We start from the raw sequence: 25,906 nt of genomic DNA on the forward strand, positions 1-25,906 counted from the left end.
AACATTACATGCAACACTTTGCCCGCCGAGTGACATTCCAGACTACGCCATGGATGATGATGATGAAGACGATGACGATGGCTTTGTGATCTCAAGCGATGAAGACGATGAATCTAGTATCGGCTTTATTGATAGTGACGATGATGATGACATGGATGTAGTATTAGATGATAGTAGTGATGACTCTAGTAGTGAAAGTAGTGATGAGAGTACTGAATAGGAGAATATGTTAATCTCCTTTAAAAGTATGCTTCTTATTGTAAAATCAAAATATTAATGAGGCTTATGTAAAACTTTTTAGTGTTTGTATAAAAGCCATATTACGTTGCACTACACTCCTTATTTATAATATCTTGTCATTTTACTAACATCTGATTCAGGTAGTCATGGCGGGTGGAAAAAGTGGGCAATCGTCGAAGAAAGTAAAGGGGAAAGAGAAAATGACCGCCCGCGCCCTGTTCACCGACGACCAGGATGAGGAGATGATCGAAGTGGAGGCCACCGATTTGGGTGAGGATCAAACAGGTCCATCCACTCCTGTAGAAGATGGGCCATGGGATGAGTCAGATGACGAGCCACAGGATGAGTCACAGCTCCCGTGTTTGGACCCTACTATGCTGTGGTAAGTACATATCATGATATGGATGATGAGATACAAGGCTTATATTACTATTTTTGAACTTGTTTAACATTGTTGTTTCCCGTTTGTTATAGGTTTGATGATCCTAAGTTTTGGAGTGCGGTATCCGGTACGATTACTGGATACTACCGAGCCCCTTGGAGGAACTTCTCCGAAGTTCTTCCAGCTATGAAGGAACACTGGTGGAACTTGTTCAGCGTATGATATTTTTGGGTCTTGGTTAATACATGTTTTAGCTATTGTATTAATTTAGTTTTGTGTATAACTTTTGTATTTTATCGTTTGTAGGCACAATTCAGATGGGCATCTCAGATGGACGAGCTAGTGAAGATCACATTTCGGAGGAGGGTAGCTACACGCCTGCGTGACATGTTCCACACCATCACGCACAAGATGAAAAGCGCCAGGCCAAGTTGGTTGAGTGCGGAGCTCCACAAGGAGATGATGGACATTGTTGCTAACGATCCAACTTACAAGGAGAGGTCGGCGCAGAACCAGAAGAACAGAAGGGGCGGTTCTATGGAAAATCCCGTCCGAGGGACCCACTTTCAAGGTTCGTTGGCAGCTACCCAGCATGCAAAAAGGATGGTAAGTTTATTTAAAAATATCTTATATTACAAGACATATTTGTGTATTTCAATGTAACAAGGGTTTGACATGGTTACCGAATATTCCTAATTTTTTGTATCAAAGGCGGCAAAGAACAAGGGCCAGCTACCAACAGCTCCTGAGCTGTTTCTGAAGACATACTTCAAGGAGCTGCCTGGGAAATGCACAGTGCCAGTAAACCCCACAGCTCAGGAAATTACGGTAACAAATTCCCTAAAATTTGTTCCTTGGTTCATTATTCATGAATAGGTGTAGATAAGGAAATAGTTCATTTGGTCGAAAAAGTAGTACATAGGCAAGGAATAGGTCATATAGGCCATAGTTGGTTCAATTTGGCTCCAAATGCGTCCCAAACCTTAGGGAGTTGTAATTTTTTGGCATTTCAAGGCATGAACCCCTTAGAATACCTGTAATAGAGATGTTTAGGGAAAAAAATAGGTCATTTGGTCAAAAACATAGAAAATGGGCAAAGAGTAGGTTATACAGGCCATAGTTGGTCCATTGATGCTCAAAATGCGACCCAAACCTTAGGGACTTGTAGTTTTTTTGTGATTTCAAGTCCTGAACCCCTTAAAATACCTAAAATATGCATGTTTAGAGAAAAAAATAGTTCATTTTGTCAAAAACATAGAAAATGGGCAAAGAATAGGTCATTTAGGCCATAGTTGGCTCATTTAGGCTCCAAAATGCGTCCCAAACCTTAGGGAGTTGTATTTTTTGGAATTTCAAGGCATGTACCCATTATACTACCTGTAATAGAGATGTTTAGAGAAAAAAATAGTTCATTTGGTGAAAAACATAGAAAATGGGCAAAGAGTAGGTTATACAGGCCATAGTTGGTCCATTGATGCTCAAAATGCGACCCAAACCTTAGGGACTTGTAGTTTTTTTGTGATTTCAAGTCATGAACCCCTTAAAATACCTAAAATATGCATTATTAGAGAAAAAAATAGTTAATTTTGTCAAAAACATAGAAAATAGGCAAAGAATAGGTCATTTAGGCCATAGTTGGCTCATTTTGGCTCCAAAATGCGTCCTAAACCTTAGGGAGTTGTATTTTTTTTGGAATTTCACGGCATGTACCCCTTAGAATACCTTTAATAGAGATTTTTAGAAAAAAAAATAGTTCCTTTGGTCGAAAACATAGAAAATGGGCAATGAATAGGTCATACAGGCCATAGTTGGTCCATTAATGCTCAAAATGCGTCCCAAACCTTAGGGACTTGTAGTTTTTTTTGCGATTTCAAGTCATGAACCCCTTAAAATACCTAAAATATGAATGTTTAGAGAAAGACATAGTTCATTTTGTAAAAAACATAGAAAATGGGCAAAGACTAGGTCATATAGGTCATAGTTGGCTCAATTTGGCTCCAAAATGCGTCCCAAACCTTAGGGAGTTGTTTTTTTTGGCATTTCAAGGCATGTACCCCTTAGACTACCTGTAATAGAGAATTTAAGAGAAAAAAATACTTCATTTGGTCAAAAACATAGAAAATGGGCAAAGAGTAGGTTATACAGGCCATAGTTGGTCCATTAATGCTCAAAATGCGTCCCAAACCTTAGGGACTTGTAGTTTTTTTTGTCATTTCTAGTCATGAACCCCTTAAAATACCTAAAATATGCATGTTTAGAGAAAAAAATAGTTCATTTTGTCAAAAACATAGAAAATGGGCAAAAAATAGGTCATTTAGGCCATAGTTGGCTCATTTTGGCTCCAAAATGCGTCCCAAACCTTAGGGAGTTGTATTTTTTTGGAATTTCACGGCATGTACCCCTTAGAATACCTTTAATAGAGATTTTTAGAAAAAAAATAGTTCCTTTGGTCGAAAACATAGAAAATGGGCAATGAATAGGTCATACAGGCCATAGTTGGTCCATCAATGCTCAAAATGCGTCCCAAACCTTAGGGACTTGTAGTTTTTTGTGATTTCAAGTCATGAACCCCTTAAAATACCTAAAATATGAATGTTTAGAGAAAGAAATAGTTCATTTGGTCAAAAACATAGAAAATGGGCTAAGAATAGGTCATATAGGTCATAGTTGGCTCAATTTGGTTTAGCTTATTTGTATAACTTACTACCTCGTTTGTTCCCTTTTATATGTTTATCTTGTAGGAGTTCTACCAAAAGAGGGTTGAGGTGGCTAGCACTCAAAGGATTCAGAAGAGTCCGAATGGGCTGTACTGGGAGACAGTGGGTGGTCGGAACAAAAAAGGACTTGTGAAGAGACTAGGCGAAAGTGCTGACCTGTACTATGGAAGCCAAATCGGTTGCCGAATTTCCACCTATTCCATGCAGTACACGCCCTCCTTTGTTTCTCAGATGCATGATCAGGTGGAATCCCGGGTCCAGGCTCTTCGGGAACAAATGGAAGTCGACATGGAAGCCCGAGTTCAAGCCCAAGTTCAAGCCCAAGTACGAGCCCAAATGGAAGAAATGGAGAAGAGGCTGGAAGAAAGGATGATGGGTCGTTACGCCAATAACCCATGTTCCAACGTGCGACCTCCATTTTGAGATCCCAGGGACGACGACCCGGGTTTTGGTGGAGCTGGCCAGGGCTCTCGCGCTGTTGTATAGCATTGATGAACTTAGTGTTTGTTAGTTCTAATTTTAGATTAACTTAGTGTTTATTGTAAACATTGGAATTAGTCTATATATGTGTGTGTGTGTGTGTGTATATATATATATATATTTCTGCACAAATTATTCAGTGAGTAATATAAGAAGCAGGAATTACAGGTTTGTCCCGGAGGAAAATATATAGCCAAAATAGAAAATTGCCGTCGTTAATTCCGTCGCAAGGTTCCAACAGAAACAAATTCCATTGCAAAGAAGAAATGTTCCGACGGACATTTCCGCCGGTAGGTTGCGACGGAATTATAATCCCTCGGAAAAGGGGGATCTTCCGACGGACATAAATCCCTCGGAATATTCCAACCTTCCGACGGAATATTCCCTTGGAAAGGGGGATTTTCCGACGGAAAAATTCGTCGGAAGAGGGGAACATTCCGACGGAAAATTCCGTCGGAAGGTTGGAATATTCCAAGGGATTTATGTCTGTCGGAACGTTGCGACGGACCTCCAATTCTGATCAAACTAAGGTTCCGAGAAATTAGAATCCGTCGGAAATTCCGTCGGTAAGGACTTTTCTGACGGAAAATCCCTCGGAAACTAGCCTTTCCGACAAAGGGGTCTCCGACAACGTGTTTCGACGGAAATCCGTCGGAAACTGGCCTTTCCGACGGATTTTTAAGGCATACCGACGGAATATTTCCCTCGTAAATCAGCTGTTTTCTAGTAGTGGAAGGCAGATTGTTGCAACTCAGGGAGGAGTGCCTGCTCCTCACTGCATCAGAGAAGGCAGAATGTTGGAGCTCGATTGGGAGCGCCCGCTCCTTGACTAGTGCACGCCCGCTCCTGGCTGGGAATAGAGGGAGGCAGATTGTGGCGCATAGGGTAGGAGCGCCCTCTCATCAGGGGCTGCACGCCTTCTCCTCTTGTGCTTTTCTTCCAATATAGTTCTTCATGCTTATGCTATATAACCAATTTATCATTGCATCTACAAACACGAACACACACATAAAAAAGATTGGGGAAGCCAAAAGCTATAATCATGCACAAAAGGAGACAAAAAGGGATAAAAGAGGGAAAAATTACTACAAAATTGTGTCAAAAATATCATGATAAGTGGACAAATAAAACACTTATCAGAGCCTATTTGCCGATAGCAAATAAGCTCTACTTAATTTTCAGGATGAGAGCAAAAAATCTTTGATTTGCCCCGCAAGTGAACTTATCTGCTGATAGCAGATAAGCTCTACTTAATTTTCAGGCTGGGAGCAAAAAATCTCGTATTTGCCCCGCAAGTGAGCTTGTCTACTGATAGCAGATAAGATCTACTTAATTTTCAGGCTTGGAGCAAAAAAATCTCTTATTTGCCCCCCAAGTGAGCTTGTCTGCTGATAGCAGATAAACTTTACTTGTCCGAGCAGGATTCCAATCGCCATTCGAATCAAAATTAAACTTTTCTTTTCTCTTTTTTTTAGGCGGGAATTTGACTATTGTTGGGACATGTGTGTTAAATCCAGCTGAACAATTTTGAATTCGCTAAAACACTCTAGCCGAAGGATCTCTAACAAGCTCGTCATATCAACCTTCACCTCCTAAGCCCTATATATTCAGTTTTTTCTCCCCCCCACCCTTTTTTTTTCCTTTTTATCTTCCCAGAAATCTTGTCGAAATTGAACTGAAGCGAATTTGGAGCATTTTTTTGTGTGATTGGTAGTGGCTACTCAACTTTTTAAAGCATAACCAAGACTTGAAGTTCAGCACCTTGTTGATTTTAAGTGCGTCTATTGTTTGGATTTTCGAAGGTACTCACGAACTCTAAATTTTGATTTTGCATATTTTTGATTTTTACGATTTTAGCATAGGTTGTTGTTGCAGATGTCTGATAATAGTTTTGAGGAGGAACAACCTACCCTTAGCACTGTTAGGCGTCGCCTTATTAGGCAATCTTTGGGTAAAGATATCGGTAAATCTCAAGGAACAACGTCGTCTCTTTCTGACAACATTGAGGATCCCTTTCAGCCGCTCAATGCTGAAGAACAAAAACGAGCCTATATTCGGCATAAGATTAAAGCCGATTGTGAGAAGGCTTTTCGTCCTGACAACCCTGATTTTACCTGACAATATTGAAGTTCTTGACGTAGAGCCGGTTAGCGTCCGCTGTCATCTGCGCAGTTTCGCAGATAAGCCAGATCTTGATCAGTACGGTACCAACGTTGGTCATATCGAGATCAGTACTAGTACAATGCCAAAGGTTAAACAAACCAGCTATCAACCTCATGTTGCACCTGATCATTCTCCCGATAGGGCCAAACCCAGCAAAAGGCCGGGTAAAGCCCAGGTGGTAAGTTCTGATGAGTCTAGATCTGAATCTGATGATCGTGAGATTAGTTAACATGACGAGAGGCAGTCCCAATCTCCCGTACATGAGTCTGCTGTAAATTCTGTTCTCGGCGACGTTGATGATGAGGGTGAAGAGGTAAACAAAGAAGTAAACCTGAATGCTAGTGAAAAGGAGGATATTGTCGACTTAATGGCAGAATTTACTCAGGAGGAGGGTCTAGATGAAGGTTACAACTCTGAAATCGACGATGCCGAGCACCGACAACCTCTTGCGCTACCGACCAACAGCAAAGTTGCTAAGGCAAAGATTAACAAAGCCTAGCATAAGCTAGGTTTGGAAAAAAGACTATTTCCGGCATGCCAAACGTTTTTACAAGCTACCTGAAGGGTATGAGATGACTTTCCTTTTTCTTGAGTCTTCCGTGCTAGACTGCTCTACTGGGCATGTTGCTATTTATGTGAAGCACTCGACTTCGGCCTCCGCTTTCCCCTTCACCCATTTATTGTTAAAATTTTAAGGGCTTGGAATGTGTGTCATGTACACCTAACACCCCCCCCCCCCACTATTAGAGCCATGGTTGCCTTGGTATGGGTCATGTTATATAAAAATTTTCCTTTATCCCTTATCTATTTCGAAGGCTGTTATGGCTTAAGAGGGATGGCCAATCTGAGGGATGGTGGTCACTATATACAACTCCCCACAAATATACATTGCATCCTAAACTATCCAGCTGTAAAGATTGGCAAGACAAGTTTTACTTTATGCGTGTTCCTGATAACTTTCCTATTAGGAGGATGTTTTACAGTCCTCATCCTTGATTTGACACAATTGCCGATAGGGGCCTCGGTAAGCAAGAGCGTAAGGCCTTTGACTATTTTGATGTCAAGGAAATTAATGTCGGTGATGACTGTGTTCGAATTTCTCCAATGGTGTGGGTGCCGAATGTGAAGTATATTCTCGCCAATCCCCCTTTGTCTCATTTCGGTTTATGCTAGATCGACAATTATGGTACTTATCTGGTGTTTTGGTGTCATTCTTGCTTTTATAATTTTCAACTTTCGTATCTGCAGGATTTGCTTTATTGTTTTGTTGTTGCCCTCTTTTTTATGCACATGTATACATATGCCTCATCTAACTAGTATGGTATGCCCCTTTATTGGTCGTAGGCTTACAGTACAAAGACAGGGAAGCTACTCCTGCAAAACATTCAGGCGCTCCTTTATTCTAACTCCATGGTCTCAATCTTCCTCCTAGTCATGAGAATCTGCCTCTGCGCATCAGACTCCACCCCTAGTTCTCTATGGAGATCTACCGCTTTACCGAGGTAATGGATACTGCTCATGGCGTTTGCTTTAACCTAGAATGGTTTTGTTAAAAATGTGAACCCTTAGGAGCACCAACCTTGCCGAGCAGTCATCCGATACGACAGATGGTTTACCCCTACAAGAAGAGGATGCGGAGGGTTGATAAGTTAGACAAGATAATTCTGGGTTTATTAGCCGATGGTAAGAGAGTGATAAAACGTTGTCCAAAATTGCCCAGGCCGAGCAACGACACTCTTGTCACTTACTGCAGTCGCTCCGTAGTACGCAATCCAAAAAGAAGAGCCGAAGAGATGGCTGATGAAAATGCCAAAAGAAGCGGAAGGCGGATAGTGTCTCTTGCCAACCGGAGTGGCGGAAGAAGTGGGGCTGCTGAGTCAAGGAAGGAAGATGAGCAGCCTGCTAAGAGGTCCAAGCAAGATGATGGTCATCAAAAGACGCCATCTCCTAAACAGCATGATGAGCCTTAAAAAAAAGCCGGCTAACCCCACTATCCAGCCTACGAAGAAGACGGTGCCGGATGGGGCCACCGTGGAGGATATTGAGGATTCTCCACTTCAAGAACGACCTATAGCCGTAATCCAGCCTAAAGCACAGGCCAAGGGTCCAACCGGCTCTGATGTGAGTATTCTTGGCATTGTATATCGGGCCAATCAATGGATAGAGCAGCCATCCGGCAAGATTCCTGATGAGGTTTCTAAGAGGTTTGTCGTCCCAAATGGTCGGTCCCAAGACCGGTGGCAGCCACAGCTGGACATAAGCCGAAATGAGTCCATCTTTATCGATGACTCACTGCACGGTGGCAATTTAGGATACCGACTACTCCGTAACTTGGCTACCCCTGTTGATAGGCTCGCTGGTCTTGTCGGCCCAGTTGTTGCGCAGTACATGCATGACTTAATGAAGGTACCTTATCGGCCCGTATTGACGCCATTGCTATTATTATCATTATTCTAATCAACTTGCTCACTTATTTTTGGTATGCAGGTTGTTGCTTTTGGTACTGAACTTGTTGAGATGTACCGGTACTATCAGGAGCAACACCATCAGACTACACTAAATTAGCAAACTTCGGAGACAACTCTAAAAACTGCACAAAAGGCTCTTGACGGCATCATGGCAGCGAAGAAGAAGGATGAAGAGGAGTTAAACGATCTTAGGGGAAAAATCGGCAAGCTTAAAGCCGCCATGGATGAGATTAATCCTCTTCGCTTTCAATTGGACGAGAAGTCCAAAGCTGCTAACCGGCTGCCACTGGTGCAAAAAGAGCTTGATGATGCCAAGGGTACTATCGGCCTCTTGGAGGAGAAGGTACAAAAAATGAAGGCTGGCAATCCTGGCATTCGACAAAGAGCTGTTAGTCGGTACCTGAGTTCCACCGACTTCTTAGAGAGACTGCAGGACCGTTATGATGGTGGGTGGACTGCAGCTCAAAGATGTGTGGTTCAGGTTACTGGCTGGACAAAACCTGATTGGGAGGCAGCCTTCATTGAGAGAGCTCATGAGCATGCTACCGGGTTTGAGAAGCAAAAATTTGTCGAAGGATATCTTTAACGCCGAACCCAGTGAAGATGACGCTCCTGTGGACCCCAACATCCTGAATTCTCCAATACCTGAAGGGCCGGAAGCACCTCAAGCTTGAAGGGGCGGGCAGTCACCACCGATATCATCATGTGGCTCTTGTGTATATGGGCCTTATCAGAATTAATGCTTTTGAACTTCTTTTGTTGTGTAAACTCTTTGTTTTGACTGTGCTGTTTATCGGCATGTACCCCTTTTTTGTGGTGATGCCTGTCGATTATAAACTACTATTTTTAAATTGTTTTTCTACTTTGATTATGTTTGCTTGCGTCTACACAAGATATTATCGTCAAAAAACAACGCTTAATTATTCTAAGCTTAATTACTGAAGTGACCACGGAATCTTGCAAACGACCTACGTCTCAAAAAAGTCGTTTGTACAATATACTAATGTTTTATATTAGGCTATCTATACTATTTGCTCCCCCCCCTTAGGGAATGTATTTGCACAGCTTCCGTTTTCTTTACTATGCATTTCCATTTCCGTTTTTAACCTTTTTAACTAGCTTCTAGCTAGGTGTTTCCTGATAACTATTTTTACTATTTGCTGGTTTTAATATTTACATCAGCCATATAAGCTGTTTTCGGCGATCTTTGTCATGGTTGCACGTCATATCGACATATACCATGATCGGAGACAACCGACTTATCACCTTAGCGGTTCAAATTATTACACCGACCATTTAAGTGGTGTCAGGTTACACCTACTGAAATGCCTTTCTTGGCGATCCTTGTCATGGCTACACCTCATGTCGGCGTATACCATGACGTGATTTGGCCGGTATTATACTTTGAACCTACAACCTCACGAAGATTAGATGTTCACAGTTGATCAGACCATGAGCTCATCACCTTCGAGGGAGTGATTTTTAGCTTTCCATCCCATTTGATAATGTTACTTCAAATGGAGGATTCCTAACAACATATTAATATCAGATCTGGTACCCTTTTTATTATTATCGGTACTATCTGATTAAGATAGTTCAAAAAACATACATGTTACACCGAGTAAATTAAACATTAAACTTTTTAAGTACTGCAGCGTTCCACACATTCTTCAACGGCTTTCCCTCTATTGTTTCCAGATGATATGATCCTTGTCGAACCGTGTCACTGATCTTGTATGGCCCTTCCCAGTTTGCCGACAACTTGCCGTCCATACTACTCTTTCCTGTTGATGTAGTTCTTCGTAATACCAAATCTCCAATAATTAAGGGACGATGATTGACCCTTTTGTTGTAAGCCCTGGACATTCTTTCCTTATATGCTTCCGACTTTACTACAGCGTTTTTTAGAAGTTCCGACAAAAAATCTAACTGCTGCGGTAGTAAAAGATCATTTTGTTCTTCACAGTAATGCTGAATTCTGAATGTCGGCAATCCTACCTCGGCTGGTATTACCGCCTCTATGCCAAACACTAGGTTGAAGGGAGATTCACTAGTCGCTTCTCTAACTGTGGTTCGATTTGCCCATAGTATTTCCGGTATGAGTTCAGCCCACAACCCTTTCGCATCTTCTATTTTCTTTTTCAACGCCGTTAAGATCTGCTTATTGGCAGCCTCTGCCTGGCCGTTAGACTATGGATGGCACACTGCCGAATAAGCGAACTTTACCATGTACATTCCTTAAAGGTCCTTTACCGGCTTACAGTCGAACTGCGATCCATGATCAAATACCATTTCTATCGGCAGCCTAAATCTAATGAAGATACTCTTCAAGATGAACTTTTTTACCTCATACGCAGATATCTTTGTTACCGGCTCCGTCTCTATCCATTTTGAAAAGTAGTCAATTCCCACTTTCAAAAACTTTCTTCCCCCAGTGGCTGATGAAAAAGGCCCCACTATATCCATTCCCTACTGTGCAAATGGGATTGGATTCAGTATCGGCGTTAAGTCGTTAGGTAGAAGATTGATAACTAGTCCATATTTCTGACACTTGTCACAGTGTTTGACATATTCCTAAGAATCTTCATTCATTGTCGGCCAGTAGTACCCCCGTTTCATTGCTTCCAACGACAGAGCTCGACCTCTAATATCATTGCCGCAGGTACGCTCGTGTATTTCTTCAATAAGTCTTGCTGACTCAAAAGTCGTTGTGCACCTCTAAAGAGGCAATAAGAATCCCTTTTTATATAACTGCCCTTGATGCATAACGAACCATACACTGTCTCGCCTTAGCTTCCGTGACTCGGTCTTATCTGTCGACAACGCTCCATACAATAAGTATCCTAGAATTTTGTCGTACCACTGGCTGCCGTTGTCAACACAAAGAACCTGCTCTGAGGTTTCATCAATGCTTCTCTACTTCAACACCTCGACCATTATTGTTCTCTCTAAATCATTGAAACTAGAACTAGCCAATCTTTCTAGGGCATCGGACTGCGTATTTTGTGCTCTCAGAACCAAGGTTATCTCAAAGTTCTCCAATTGTGCCGACAACTGGTTAAGCTTTTCAAGATACTTCACCATTGCAGGCTCTCTTGCCTCATACTCTCTACTGAACTGACTTGATACCAGTTGTGAATTAGTTATCAGAATTAACCGCTTTGCCTCTTCCGCTATAGACAGTTGAACCCCTGCTATTGTTGCTTCATATTCTGCTTCATTATTTGAAGCCTTAAACTTGAACTTCAAAGCATACTCAAACACATCCCCCTGTGGCAATGTTATCACTATACCGGCTCCTAATCCAGCCGCAGTTGCAAATACATCCACCGATACCTGGCACGTTCCCAGTGGCTCTTCCTCATTATTGTATGAGGCTTCCACAATGAATTCCGATAATGCTTGTGCCTTAATTGACACTCGGAGCTTATAGACCAACTTGTATTCCGATAGCTCAATCGCCCATTTTAACAATCGGCCTAAAGTATCCATCTTTTGCAATGACTTTTCTAACGGTTGATTGGTTAACATATATATTACATAGGCATCAAAATAAGGGCGTAACTTCCTCACCGCAATTACAACGACGTATGTCATCTTCACTATTACCAGATACCTGTGTTCTGCGACATTCAGAACATGACTGACAAAGTATATCGACATCTGCTGTTTATTTCTTTCCACCAACAATACCGCTGCTATTGTTTTTGGAGAGGCTGAAACGTATAATTATTATTGTTTATTTTTTCATGTCTCTACCCTTCGCTTTCATCGGTGCCGGTCTTACCCAATCTTCTCTATTCTGATTCACCGAATAGATAGCGGCCCTTGGCGTGTTCAAAGGGGTAAAAGTACAGTATCGTGCCGGTGCCCTTGCGCTTTTCAATTCCTGCCGGCTTCCACCCCCTCTCACCGGACCTGGGGCTCTCGGCTTATTACTTCCAGACGTTGTTCCGTCACATGGGTGTTGATTTTTGTCTGTCGGCACAGCTCTAATACTTGTCTTCAGCAACTCTTCACTTTTTATGTAATCATGAGCCTTGTTAGAGGCCGCTGCTAATGTCGGGAGATTCTTTCGTGTCAAGTACCGCTAAACTCATAATTGTTAAGGCCGTTCATCAACGCCATAACCGCAACCTCCTACTGTAACTTTGGAATTGTGTTTGCTTCATTGTTGAACCTCCTAATGTAGTCCCTTAAAAACTCATCTGACCTCTGCTCAACCGCCATCAGCTCTCCAGACGTTCGTTGGCGGACATTGTTACTGCTATACTGCCCTACAAACATCTCTTTCAGCTTCTCAAAGCTGTCAACTGTCCCGCTCCTCAAGTTGGAAAACCAATCTGAAGTTGCTCCAGTCAAGGTGGTCGGGAAGACCTTGCACCAGATTGCATCTGAATTTTTGTATAAGGTCATGTGCCCCTCATAGGATGTTATGTATCTATATGGATCACCCCTTCCATCATATTTGCATGCCGACATCTTAATTTTTTCCATCAGCTGATCCAAGATATCCTGCGTAAACGATGAAGCCCTTGGCTTCACAACTGCTCGTGCTACACCTTATCTTGCACTTTGTGAAGTTCTCTGCCTTTGAACTCCGGTACTAGCAATGTGGCTGGAGGATTGTGCCTCTGTCTCCCGGCCGGTTGCATGCGTCCTTGCTGGTGACACCTCTCGAGATGGACGCCTGGGCGAACCAGCCGCGCGACGAAACTGGCTGTCAAGATTTATTATAGGTACCTCTCCTCCAATCTGCTCATTACTGGCCCCTGCCTCTTTTCTTTTTCTACTCATTGCGCCCATTACTCTGGTTGTTATCTCCAGCTCTTCTGGAGTAAACTCGACCAATGGGTCCGCACTATATTGTTATGTCGTTCTGGTGTTATCGGCATATTGAACTAATTTCCTTCCAAGGTATGATAGAGTCTCATCCTCTATCACAACTTTCGGGACACTCGTACCATTTCCAGCTGTTACATTCAAGTTCGTTGTTTTTCTGATTCCGTTATCATTTTCAGGTGTTTCTTTGTTTCCGGTCATAATTTTACTGTGTTAGGTTCTTAGGCGATAGAAGTAATCACTATCCCCTCCTTCTAGCGCCAAATTGTTATTAATAAGACCCGACAACCCGTATCCGAGATCCGTGATGACCCTATTGTCCAGCCAAGCACCTACACAAGAAATAAGGATTAGCTAACCCCGGGTGAATCCGGGAATAGCCAATCCGATGACAAAGTCAAAAAGTGTTTAAGAAGAAGGAGAAGAGATGATATCAAGAGAGAGAGAGAGATTAAGAGAATGAGAGAGAGAGAGAGAAAGAAATTAAGAGAATGAGAGAGAGAGAGAGAGAGTAATAAATGTTACCTCTTTATGAAGAATTAAGTTGGCTATTTATTGAAGACTCAACTGCTACGTGGCTGCATGCCATGCAAATAATGTTCTTGCCAAGTGTTGGTCGCCTGATGCCACGCGTTATTCATCTGACGACTGTTATCTATGTCATTATAGTAGAATGCCGTTATACTCATTATGACCTCTTGTAGGTACCCGCTCAATTTGTGATGGTAGTTGATATCGACGTGTATCTATCTATTATCGGTATCTCCCCATACAAACACACATCAACTTCATTTTATGACAAATTCAATATATAATGTGATTTTGGTACCAAAATTGTACTATGTGAGATTTACACAGTGTGCGGCTACGACCTACTCATATATTGAATTTGAATAATTTGTCATAAAAAACTGAATTAAATGATGTAGCGAGCTTAATTTTGAAACAAACTAAAATATAATTATAATAAGTTTAGGAAATTTACATAAATTTGATTATGCAATTTAATTACCATATATTTGGAGTTCATCCTACATTAACCATTGAAAGACCACGTACTATAAGAAGTGAATTCATCAATAACGAACAATGCTATTACCTCCATTCATATTATTATTTACAACGATTTGATATAAAGTGTAACTAGAATACGTCTAATCGTTGCAAATAATATGAAACGGATATAATATTAAATAAAAATTGTTTTAGGCAGGATATACGAGAACAGCAATATGACTATACTTATGCTATAACACATTAATGAGACAGTAAACCCGCCTTGAATAATAATCCTCTAGAAGCCGCCGCCCAGTCCACTTATCCTCAAACGTCCACTTGCATGCACATACATAACTGATTAACTCCATGTATCTAAGATAACGTACTTAATTTAATTAAAGGATAGCCTTTTCTCTAGAAGTTCTACCCCTATGTAATCTTTAAGCTATACTGTGGTTAATTTACCCCCAGATTCCCGTCAAAAAAAAAATTAATTAAATAAAATAAAATTTACCCCCAGATAACGTACTAACTAGGGTTTGTAAAATCGAAGTTTCTTGTACTACAAAGGAGACTTGTTTAACATTAACCATTGTGTATCTTTTCAAATAAAATAATATAATTTTAGTCTAAGCAAGAAAATATGCTTTGTTTTATATCTCAAATTAGTACATATACCAGATCTAATTAACTCATTTTTCATTGATTTCAATTTGTGTCCATACGCATTTTCATACCCGCACACGCTTTAGGTAGTAATATTAATAACAAGATTTAGTTCATTAGATAGTAATTCGCAGAAGCACAAGTAAAAGGTGATAATTTAGAAAGAGAAAAGCTTGCTACTCCCTCTTCTACATAATAAATGAAACTTTGGAATTTTTTTTTACTATTTACATAGTGACTTTGACATAATTTTTTTTTTTTTTTTAATAATGAACTTATTAAAAATAAATTTTATCATGAAATATATTTTTAAATAGTTATTAATATAAAGTTTTATAACATCAACTTTTAATATTATTTACAAATAATTAATTCTATATACACGTAATGAAGGTCAAACTAATAGTGCATTGGCATGTGTGTGTCATATTTGACTATGACAATTATTTAGAGACAAATGGAGCAATTAGTATTCTCTTCATTCTTTTTTGCTTTACTTAGTTGCATTATGTAGTAATACTAATGTATTTGCATTTGTATCAAATTTGACTCTATCAATTATTCTGGGACAAAGGGTGTAAGTGAACAGGGAAAAAAAAAGGAGTAATAATTGACAAATTTATCATTAATATGCTAAGAGTACAAAAATTTAACATAAATATGCAACACTTTTCTTTCAAAAAAATTTAAAAAAAAAAAAAAAAAAAACAAATGCAACACTTCAATTCATTTACTATAGTTATGCTCATACTCTATAGTGGATGTCATTGAAAATACATAGGCCATGATGGGCATGAACCATCAAAAGCGTACTAATTGCATGGCGCTAATGGAGGACCGCACAAGCACTTGTTATTTGAAAACATGGCCGGTTTGAATTGTTTTAACCGCCTACCAGTTGGTATGTGCCCACAAAGTTGGTTGAAGCTCACGTCTATACTCTTTAACGGCAATTGGCCTAGTCTATTAGGAAGAGAACCATAAATATTATTATGGCTTATATCAAGATTGGCCAAATTTTGTGGAAGATCAACCTTAGAAAAGTTGAAGCTAAAGAGATTATGATCAATGTCTAGGGTGGTTAACGATGTCTTGTCCCTAGAAAACAAAAATGAGGCGTCTCCTGTAAACTTGTTGTGATAGAGATTTAGCTCGGTGATGTTGGCCTTCCCAAATGACCTTGGGATTGGTCCGGATAAGTTGTTGTAGTAGATGGAAAAGAAATTTATTACAGGGGTTTTGAAGGAGCCGAAGGAGGCTGGGATGGAACCGGTGAGCTGGTTTAGGCCAAGGTTGATCGCGAAGAGGTTGGGGAGTTGAGAAAGGGAAGATGGGATTGGGCCAGTGAGCTTATTGTCGAGGAGGTAAAGCTCACTTAAGTTTTTCATATAGCCAAAGAAGGCTGGGATGTGACCGGATAGGTGGTTCGTGGCAAGGGAAACTAGCTTAAGCTTGCTTAGTTTGCTAAGCGAAGAAGGAATTTGGCCAATAAGATTGTTGGATCCTAGGTCAAGGTACTCTAGGTCTTTAAGTTGGCTAAGGAAATCCGGGATTGGGCCACTGAGGTTGTTCCCGTTAAGGTCAAGGTGTTGAAGGGTCTTTAACTTCCCTATGCTTGGGGGTATGGGACCAGAGAGGTGGGGAAAGCTCCCAAAAGAAAGGAATTGGAGGTATGGGAGCTCTCCTATGGCAGGTGGGATCTCACCTATAACATCATCAGCAATGCTAGCTTCAAGCATTGTAACACGACCGTGTGCATCGCATTGGATCTCAGTCCAATTGCTACAACAATCTGTGTCAGGATCCCAGGTTGCAAACACGGAGGCATTGTTAAAATGGTACTTGATCTCAAGGAGGGTATTTTTATCATGTGAATTACACACTTTGGCCGAGGAAGCTAGGTTCAAGGATGAAAGGAAGAGCAAGAAAGTGCAAGTAAAGAAGAGAATAGAGCATCTTAGTGTAGGAGCATGCATGTTTAAATTGGCTACTTTTCTTATGTGATAAAAAAAATAAAATGTGATTGGTGCAATATATAAGTTAGGTAAAGAATAAATGCAAAAAGAGTCGCTATATATAAGCGGATACTATATATGTCAATATGAAGCATTGCATCAAATTTAATCCAATAATGGAGAGGTATGTAGCATATAGTTGCATAACAATAATACATGCACTAATTTGCAAGTTGATGAATGTAGATAAATGGGATTTCAGGCGGCGGCCCGAGGCATAATAATGATAATAATATTGGTGTTTTGGTCAAGAACATCCTGCCTATAGGCCCTATAACAACTTTAAGAGCATTATTATTGATGCATGTACCAAAATTAAAGAATTTCATCCCACTCAATAATATCTCTATATCAACATCTCTTGTAATATAAATTCTAGAAGAAACAATTATATTGTTGGAGAGGCCTCACTTCCATCCTAATATAACTATATTAAGGGGTTTTTTTTTTTATATATATATAAATTTTATCTCACATTATTACCAAAATATAAACTAAAACTAGCTAGAGGCAGTGGAAGAAGCATTTAATGAAATATATTAACAAGGAAACAAAACAAATTAAAACTAAATTTAACGAGGGTTCCTAAAAATGTTTATGCGCCACGTCGCACCCTCCTCATGAGCAAATGTTTTATTTTATGTCAACCTCCAAAATTAAAAAATTAGTTATTATTGTTTGAAGGTGTTTGAAGGTATCGAACACGCGACCTTTAAAATAAAATGTGAGAAGTTAACTACTGTTTGAATAAATATAACATCAATGTCTAATGTTTCAAAATAAAAGATAATAAATTCTTAATTTAAACATTTCTTTACAAGATTTAGATAACTAGTTAGACTTTCATCAACACATTTATAGTAATGACAAACGAATATTAAAACCCTTTTCTCATATCCAAATTTATTGTAAAACTTATATTAATATAAGCAATTTTTAAATTCCTTTCCATTTTTAGGGTGTTTATTGAAAATATCAAACAATCAATTACTTATAACGTCGTTGCATCAAAAATTTCTCTCTATGCAAAGATTACAAAATGTTACTCAGACATTACTCGGGACACTCGTTAGTTCACACTATTAAAGCATTATGGTCACACTTTCTCCCACCCTAAATGAAGCTGATAGAGATCAAAATATCGACGTAATAAATTTCTTTAATTTTTTTTTTTTATGTATTTTCTCCCTTTTATTTTTTTTCTTTTTTTTTCAACTTACAACACTTTTAATTCACTTATGCATTATTCATACACTTCACTTTGAATAACTTGATAAGTTATGCATTAGTCATGTGGGATTTTTTAAATTCGTCATAATTTATCATTTCATAATATTAATTTTTATAATTTTTATATACTTAATAATTAAAGATATTAGTGATTAAAATAATACATTGATAAACATGAAATGAAAAGTATTGTAAGGAAAAAAAAACCCAAAGAAATTCAATACAAAACTATTAAGGTAAAAAATTAAAAATATCCTAGCGACGCGGATCGTATTGATCAAATACCGACAAGTGGCCCAACAAGGTGAATATCAATGCATTTATTATTTGACTTGCACATGTCATGGTTTTTCTTATTTGACTTGCAATTAATTGAGTTTACATTATTACATAACTAAGTAACACATGCTCACCAACCCAATATACTACTCTCTTTGTTTCATAATGTTAGTGACAATTATATACATCGATGTAAATTTGTGATCGCAAATATTTTTATTTAATTTCATACTAACAAAAATTATAAAATTTAGATATTAATAATGTATGTATCGAGACGAATAAAACTAGATTTTATATAACTACGTTTGTTCTTATATAGAGAGAGAAATTTAGAAGATTTCCTCTAATTTTTAATAGTATTAAGATTCGAAATGGAACTAATATTATGAAACAGAGAGAGTCGCATATTTATTGATAAAAAGTAAAAGAAAGTGGGGAAAAGAGTGTGGGTAGGAAGGGTAAAATAGTAAAAGAGATTTGTTTTGTTTTTTTAATCCAATTAATTTTGATCAGATTTTGTTATTATATTTAACAAAAAATTGACATCATTTCTACACTAATTATTAAGATATAGAATTTCAAATGAATGAAAATAGATTAGTGTGATCTTAATCATACTTAAGTAATTGTTAAACCCTTCTTAGGCCATCATATAGTCTATAAAATTAGGCTTTATTCTATTCACCTTATTCTTATTAAATATTAAATTATTGTTAAAATCATATTAAATCAAGCTAGAGTAGAATAGATTAGAAAAATTCAGATCAAATTAGATTATATTAGAAAATTTAAATCAGAAAAATTAGAGCATAACATATCAAATAGATCTTAGTAGAACAAATTAAATCTGACCACATCAGATCAAATTATATAGATTCATCTTAGACTCTCCCAAATTATAAATATGTAGATCAAACCAAGACCATGTTAAAGAGAAGATGAAAGATTACCAAATTTAGATCAAAACACCTTAAATAAGCGAAGAGAACAAAAGTCCGAAATAAATATACTTTAAGAAACAAATAAGGGAGAGATTGTTATATACACCCGGGTGCACCGTATAATAATGAGTATTTTGTTATCATTTTAATGATTGTTTTTCATTTAATCATCAAAATGAGAGCAAAAACTAACCTTGGATTTACGGTACACCCGGGTGTATATAACAAATTCCACAGATAAGGAGTTATAGTTGAGTTTGAATATTTACATTGATCATTTTGGTATACTAGAAAATCCCGATTTTTAAATATAAGCCGTATTTGACAGTAGCGTTTTAGATAGCGGTTAGCATTTAGAATAACTCAAATACTAGTATGAAAAAATATAATATCAAAAGAAAAGTAGTCAAAGGGATTTGACGTCTAAGAGAACATACGAGAATTAAAGAAAACCGATTTGAAAAGTAACAACTTTCATGATTTTATTTTTTTTTTTTTTATTTTTTTTTTTTTTTACAAAGAACTTTCATGATTTCAATGCTTTCTAAAATTTCATTATTTAATCAAACCGGTTTAAACGAAACGAATACATTAACCTTTGATGGTATATATGGTGGCCCCTAGATCACTAGAAACTTGTATTACTATGGTGAAAGTTGTGAAGAAATTGCGATATTGTTGTGCCAAAGATTGCAAAATTGTTCACTATGAAAATAATATATATACATTTGGAGGAGTATAATCATTTATTCATATGTTTATAACATAATTTTTTTTGAATGGATATGCTTATACCATATAACAAAAGTTTATTACATTCATTATTAAGCTTTAGATCATTCAAATATTTTTATACATTATTTTAACATAAATTAATTTATGCAGCACAACAACAAATGTTGTAAATGCAATAAGAATTCTCGGCCAGTGGTGGACATTGTGCCTTACATAATTCGGTTGTACAACCAACTATGTGAATATTGCAACGGGGACCTACTCCTTCTACTCCAATAATGTCCTTTGGAACCATCACTTTTTCTAACCTTGAGCTCATAGCACTAGTACCTGCGTTTATAAATTATATATATTAATTAAACTATATTCATCTATAAAAATTATAAGAAAAAAAAAATAGTACACCATAAAATTGATTTAGATTATACATTTAACTAACTAATCCATATCATCTAAATGTTACGAATATATAATCGGAATTTCTTGTACCTTATAAGATTGAAAAGCAACACGTACAGTTTTTATAATCTCAATTTCAAGAATAGTCTATTATCATTTTATATTTTTTAATTTGAAAACAAATTGTTTATTCTCAAACATATATAAATATTTCAATTGATTTATCAATACTTACAAAATGAGGATTTCAAACCAAAATAATAATGTAAAAGATAATAATATTTCGTATTAATTTTAACTCTTACCACAAATTAAGATTACTAGTACCACTAGTATGAGAGACACAAATGATATCTTTCCAGCCATCTGATTAAACTTAGTGATTGTGAAAAAGGAATTTGAATATATAATATCAATTACTTTGTTTTATTTAAAGATGTTATGTGATCTATTGTCAATCTTTTGACCTATTTATATGATACTCCAGAGGTTTTTTTTTTTTATTATTATTTTTTTTATCCAATTCTCTTGCTACACATCAGCAAAAATCTAATAAGATTATTAATGAAGGATCAAATAAGATTTTTTGGAAGAAGGATCTAATAAGATTAATTTCTCACTTAAAATTGACTAATCATCTTTGTTTTTTTTTTTTTTCTTTTGGCTAGATAATTAGATTTCTATGATTCCCTTCCTATAACTACATAAATGTAGAGGTGTCAAAAACTAACTCGGTAAAAAACAACCACACTTCCATCAACTCCTTTTTCTTGCTATAGTAACTTTTTTTTTTTTTTTTTTTTGACAGGAAGCTAAGAAAATATGATCTCATTAATAAAAAAAATAATCAAATGACATATAAAACAATTTCAAAGAAATCTAAAAATTCCAACACATATACATAACACCTTGGAACATTATCATGTTTTGCTAACTAAAATTTAAGTTATGATCATTTCAATATTGTATTAGTCTTTATGTGTACGATATATTCACCTCTAACAATGAGGTCTATAAATAAGAAGCCAAATATATTTGCGTGTTAAGAAATAATTATTTAAGAGACCTATTTTGGTGGAAAAAGTAATTGATTTAGAGGGGGAAAAAATATAAAAAAAAAATATATATATATATATATCGAAGAGACTAGGTTTTTAAATTTTAACAAAGGATAATAAGTCAACTTGTCTACACGTCTAGTGGCTCGATTTGTCTATATTACAATATCTCAGAGACCGGTTGTATGATATAGATTATCTCTTTGTTATATTTTTTTTTTGGGTGGAATGGAAGTTCAATTGTAACTTTATGTATCCCTCTAGATCTGCCACACACAAACAAACATCTTTGTGCTTTATTTTAACAATACATAGTAATGTAGGAAAATGTCATTCATTTTAATTTTAATTTTAATTAAACTATTAACATTTTACAATTTTACTTATTGGCAAGTAAATGAATTAATGGTTGAAATTTTAGGGATAACAAAACTTAAAATACCAATGTTACAATTAAAAATAAACAGATGAAAAGTATATTAGTATAAAACACAATCATTTAAAAAAAAAATACTTAAACATTTGTGACCGAAGAAGTAGATGCAACAACGGAATGGTACGTAGAAGTGTACAACTCTCAATTCACGTACACCTCCTCGATCTCCTTATTTAAATTACTGAATGTAAATAAGCTAATGCATTATACTATATAAAGTTTACTAATGGCAAGGTGCTAATGGTGGACCGCACAAGCACTTGTTATGGGAAAAGAATACGGGGCTAAACTGCTTTAATCTCCTACCAGTTGGTATCTTCCCACAAAGCTGGTTGAAGCTCACGTCAATCTTTTTCAAAGGCAACTGCCCTAGTCGTTTAGGCAATGAACCATAGATTTTGTTATGGCTTATGTTTAGATACTCTAAACTTTGAGGAAGATCAACATTTGAAAAATCAAAGTGAAAGAGATTGTTACTTATGTCTATACTGAATAAGGATGTGTTGTCTTTTGAAAATAGAAATGATGCATCACCCGTGAACTTGTTGTCGTTGAGATCTAATAATTGAATGTTAGCCTTTCCAAGTGACTTTGGGACCGGACCGGATAGTTTGTTGGAATAGAGGGATAGGGAGGTTATTAAAGGGCTTATGAATGAGCCAAAGGACTCTGGGATTGAGCCTGTGAGTTGGTTTGAGCCTAGGTTGATCGCGGATATTTTTGGGAGTTGGGAGAGTGAAGATGGGATTGGGCCAGTAAGCTTATTGTCGTAGAGGTAAAGGAACTCTAAGTTTCTCATAAGTCCCAAAAAGGATGGAATGTGACCGGAGAGGTTGTTTGTATGGAGAATAGCGGTCTTAAGCTTACGTAATTTACCAAGGGATGAGGGGATTGGGCCGGCAAGGTTGTAAGAAGTGAAATCGAGTGTTGTAACATGGCCATGTTTATCACAGCCTAAGACACCAGACCAGTCGTTACAACAATCAGTTTTAGAATCCCAAGTTTTGAAAGCAGAGACATTGTGGAAATGGTATTTGATATCAAGGAGGGCTTTTTTGTCACTTGGGTTACAAACAATGGCCGAGGAAGCTAGGTTTAAGGATGAGAGGAAGAGCAAGAAAGTGTAGCTAAAGAAGAGGAGAGAACATTTTAGTGCAGGAGCTTGCATGGTGTTTTGTTGGCTACTTAATTGGCTATATGGGATTGAAAAGGAAAGTTTGTGTTTATAATGAGATGTATACATGGAAAAAGAGTTGCTATATATAGATAGACAACATAAAGATTTGAAGCAATATTAAATCAAATTTTAATCTATATAATGATGTAGAATTAGGTAGCAAATAGTGTTTACTATAATTAAGGCACACTAATAATTTGCAAGGGGATAATTGAAGCATGATCAAGTGGACTAGAGGCGGCCGATCGAGTGAGTCATAATGTGTCATTCAAAGTGGGCTCAATGTCTCAATTATGTGATATTGTGCATAGAGAATAAAGACAATAAAGATAGTCAGATATATGCATTCTCGGTGGCAATTCTTAGTTTCGAATCCAGTCATGATCAATCTGCCAAAAATAGTTTACAAGCTCGTCATTATTTGAACTATTCAATAAGATGTAACACGTAACCATTATAGTAATATAGTATGTTTGCAATCAGCAATTTTGCATTACGTAATTATTGTTATTTATTGGAGGTTTATGGAGGAGATATCAAGCAATGCATTTCTGCACCAAACATTGTACGTATATATTAAGTATTAACTATTACTAAAACAAGTTATTGCTGACATCAGTAACTAGCACTACACCTATCAACTTATTATGAAGATCTTTCCACCTAAACTAGTTATGAAGTCATCCTTTTTAAGTTTTTTCCCACTCAGTTACTACCAAATTGATTGAAGATGTTGTTTCAGGGATTTTTGGAATGACCTGAAGGGGGGTATGGATTTCCTCGAGAGACAGATCCAGAATGCAGCACTCATACGGCCTGAACACCCTGAAAAACAACGAATCTCCGGTTTACCGAAAATCCGCCTCTGACGATCAAGTTAGTGATCGGCAACGGAAGTTTAGAGAGAGAAAGTAGAGAGAAGTGAGAGCATATTTTGGGCAGAGTGCCTTTGGTAATTGTGATGTCTTGTGTCCCATCATAAGCTTATGGGATATTTATAGGGAAGTGGGAGATCATGCTCTTAGGGTTTCATAACCTAGGAAGATCGCATGCCCTGTACGTGGTAGACACGTGTCTTAGGCTATGCTTTATGATAGGTTTTTTTTCCTTTAATGGCCTTTGAGCCATTCATTATCTGATGTCTCTCTTTAGGCCACGTGTCATGCTCGTATTGGCCGTTTATAGCTGAGTTGGATGCCACATGTCGGCTTATAATTGGGCCATTTGTTGGCCTTTTTTTTTGTCTATGATAGGGGTTTAAAATACCTCGAAGCAGTTATAAGAACAGAGTTTTCAAATAAAGAGTAATAACTACTATTTAAAAAAATTATATTATTCAAATTGAACCTAGTTTTCTATAAAGTGGGACGATGCTGCTACTATTGCATTATTGTGCTAACTAGGTTAGGACTCGTACCATGCACATTAATTTGTAATAAGTATTCTCGTATTAACACTACATTTAATTTAATTATCAAATATAAATTTTTCTAAAATCTTATGCTCATTTGATGTACACCCGGGTTTAGGGTGCACGCACTCAGGGTATTTTCTGCTCATTTAATATTTTTTTTGCTCATTTTAAAATCTTGAAATGAGAAAGAAAAAAATATCAAATAAGAAAAAAGAAAAAGAAAAAAAAAAGAGTACTTTTTTGTACACCTATCTCTATGTGCACTTAAGTATATATAAAAGGTGTTATTTGTCCAGATAGATATTTTAAAATACGCATTTGACAATATGCATATTTTTTTATATATTTGATTTCAATAATAAATTGGTATCATTTCTTTTAGTTAATCAAATGAATTTCTAAAACATAGTATATTACACTATTTATTGTTTTTTTTTTGCTTAAATTTATAGTCGTTTATATATTTTATGGACATCAAATCTTTTATTGCAATCTTTTATTTTAAGTAATTTTTTTAATATTTTATATTCGAATTACTTTCTTCCACTTTCTAATATATAATTAAATAAAATATAAAAAAATATGGAATCTTTGTTGTAATATTTGACATAAATTCTAGTAAAAATTTGATTTATTTTTATTTTTTACTTATGTTTATATAGTTGTCAATATGTTAAAAGAAAGATACATCAAATCTTTTATTTATATATGTCATGGAATATTGTATGGATATCCATTATCCTCCTTTTATCATTCCGGAATATTCTAGATATAGGGTTTATTGTGATTTAAGCAAACTCTTGTTATATTGTATGTATATATATCCCCCACTCTATGGATCAAGATAGACTAATTTATTCTCTCCCCAATTTCTCTTCTATTTCTCTTTATTTCTCTTCCATATTTAACACGTTATCAGCACCAAACTCTACCTCTAGCTAGGAACCGTCTTTTAGGTCAGATTCACCATGACGCGACAAGTTTGGTCTACGCAACATTGAGATAAGTATTTATCATTTTATTTGCTTATTCAGTAACAATCTAAGACGAACCTAACTTTTCAAAACTCATTATAGTTACGTGACAACACAAATAAATTACATCATCAATTTTAACAACATCGATCATGTAAACAAAATAAATTTGCTCCAAATAAAAAAAAAGACTAAATCAACATATCATGAATCAAATATTTGAAATCAATATTTTTTTTTTCGTACTCTTTCGATACTCACCAATTCTAATTGATATTGTTGGTGATT

The 25,906-nt window shown here is 36.8% G+C and overlaps 2 protein-coding genes across 2 annotated transcripts; both read right to left on the minus strand.

Annotated features, from left to right (window-relative positions):
* Positions 1-15,443: 15,443 nt before the first annotated feature.
* LOC110707199 (polygalacturonase inhibitor-like) lies at positions 15,444-17,008 on the minus strand. The gene has a single exon (XM_021885204.1). The coding sequence runs from the start codon at positions 16,931-16,933 to the stop codon at positions 15,770-15,772; it is 1,164 nt and encodes a 387-aa protein (XP_021740896.1). The 5' UTR covers positions 16,934-17,008; the 3' UTR covers positions 15,444-15,769.
* A 5,069-nt stretch (positions 17,009-22,077) lies between these two features.
* LOC110707200 (polygalacturonase inhibitor 1-like) lies at positions 22,078-23,309 on the minus strand. Its single transcript, XM_021885205.1, has one exon. The coding sequence runs from the start codon at positions 23,294-23,296 to the stop codon at positions 22,277-22,279; it is 1,020 nt and encodes a 339-aa protein (XP_021740897.1). The 5' UTR covers positions 23,297-23,309; the 3' UTR covers positions 22,078-22,276.
* Between the last annotated feature and the right edge of the window lie 2,597 nt (positions 23,310-25,906).

The sequence above is a fragment of the Chenopodium quinoa genome, unplaced genomic scaffold (genome assembly GCF_001683475.1).
Source record: "Chenopodium quinoa cultivar QQ74 unplaced genomic scaffold, ASM168347v1, whole genome shotgun sequence".
Classification (NCBI taxonomy): Eukaryota; Viridiplantae; Streptophyta; class Magnoliopsida; order Caryophyllales; family Amaranthaceae; genus Chenopodium; species Chenopodium quinoa.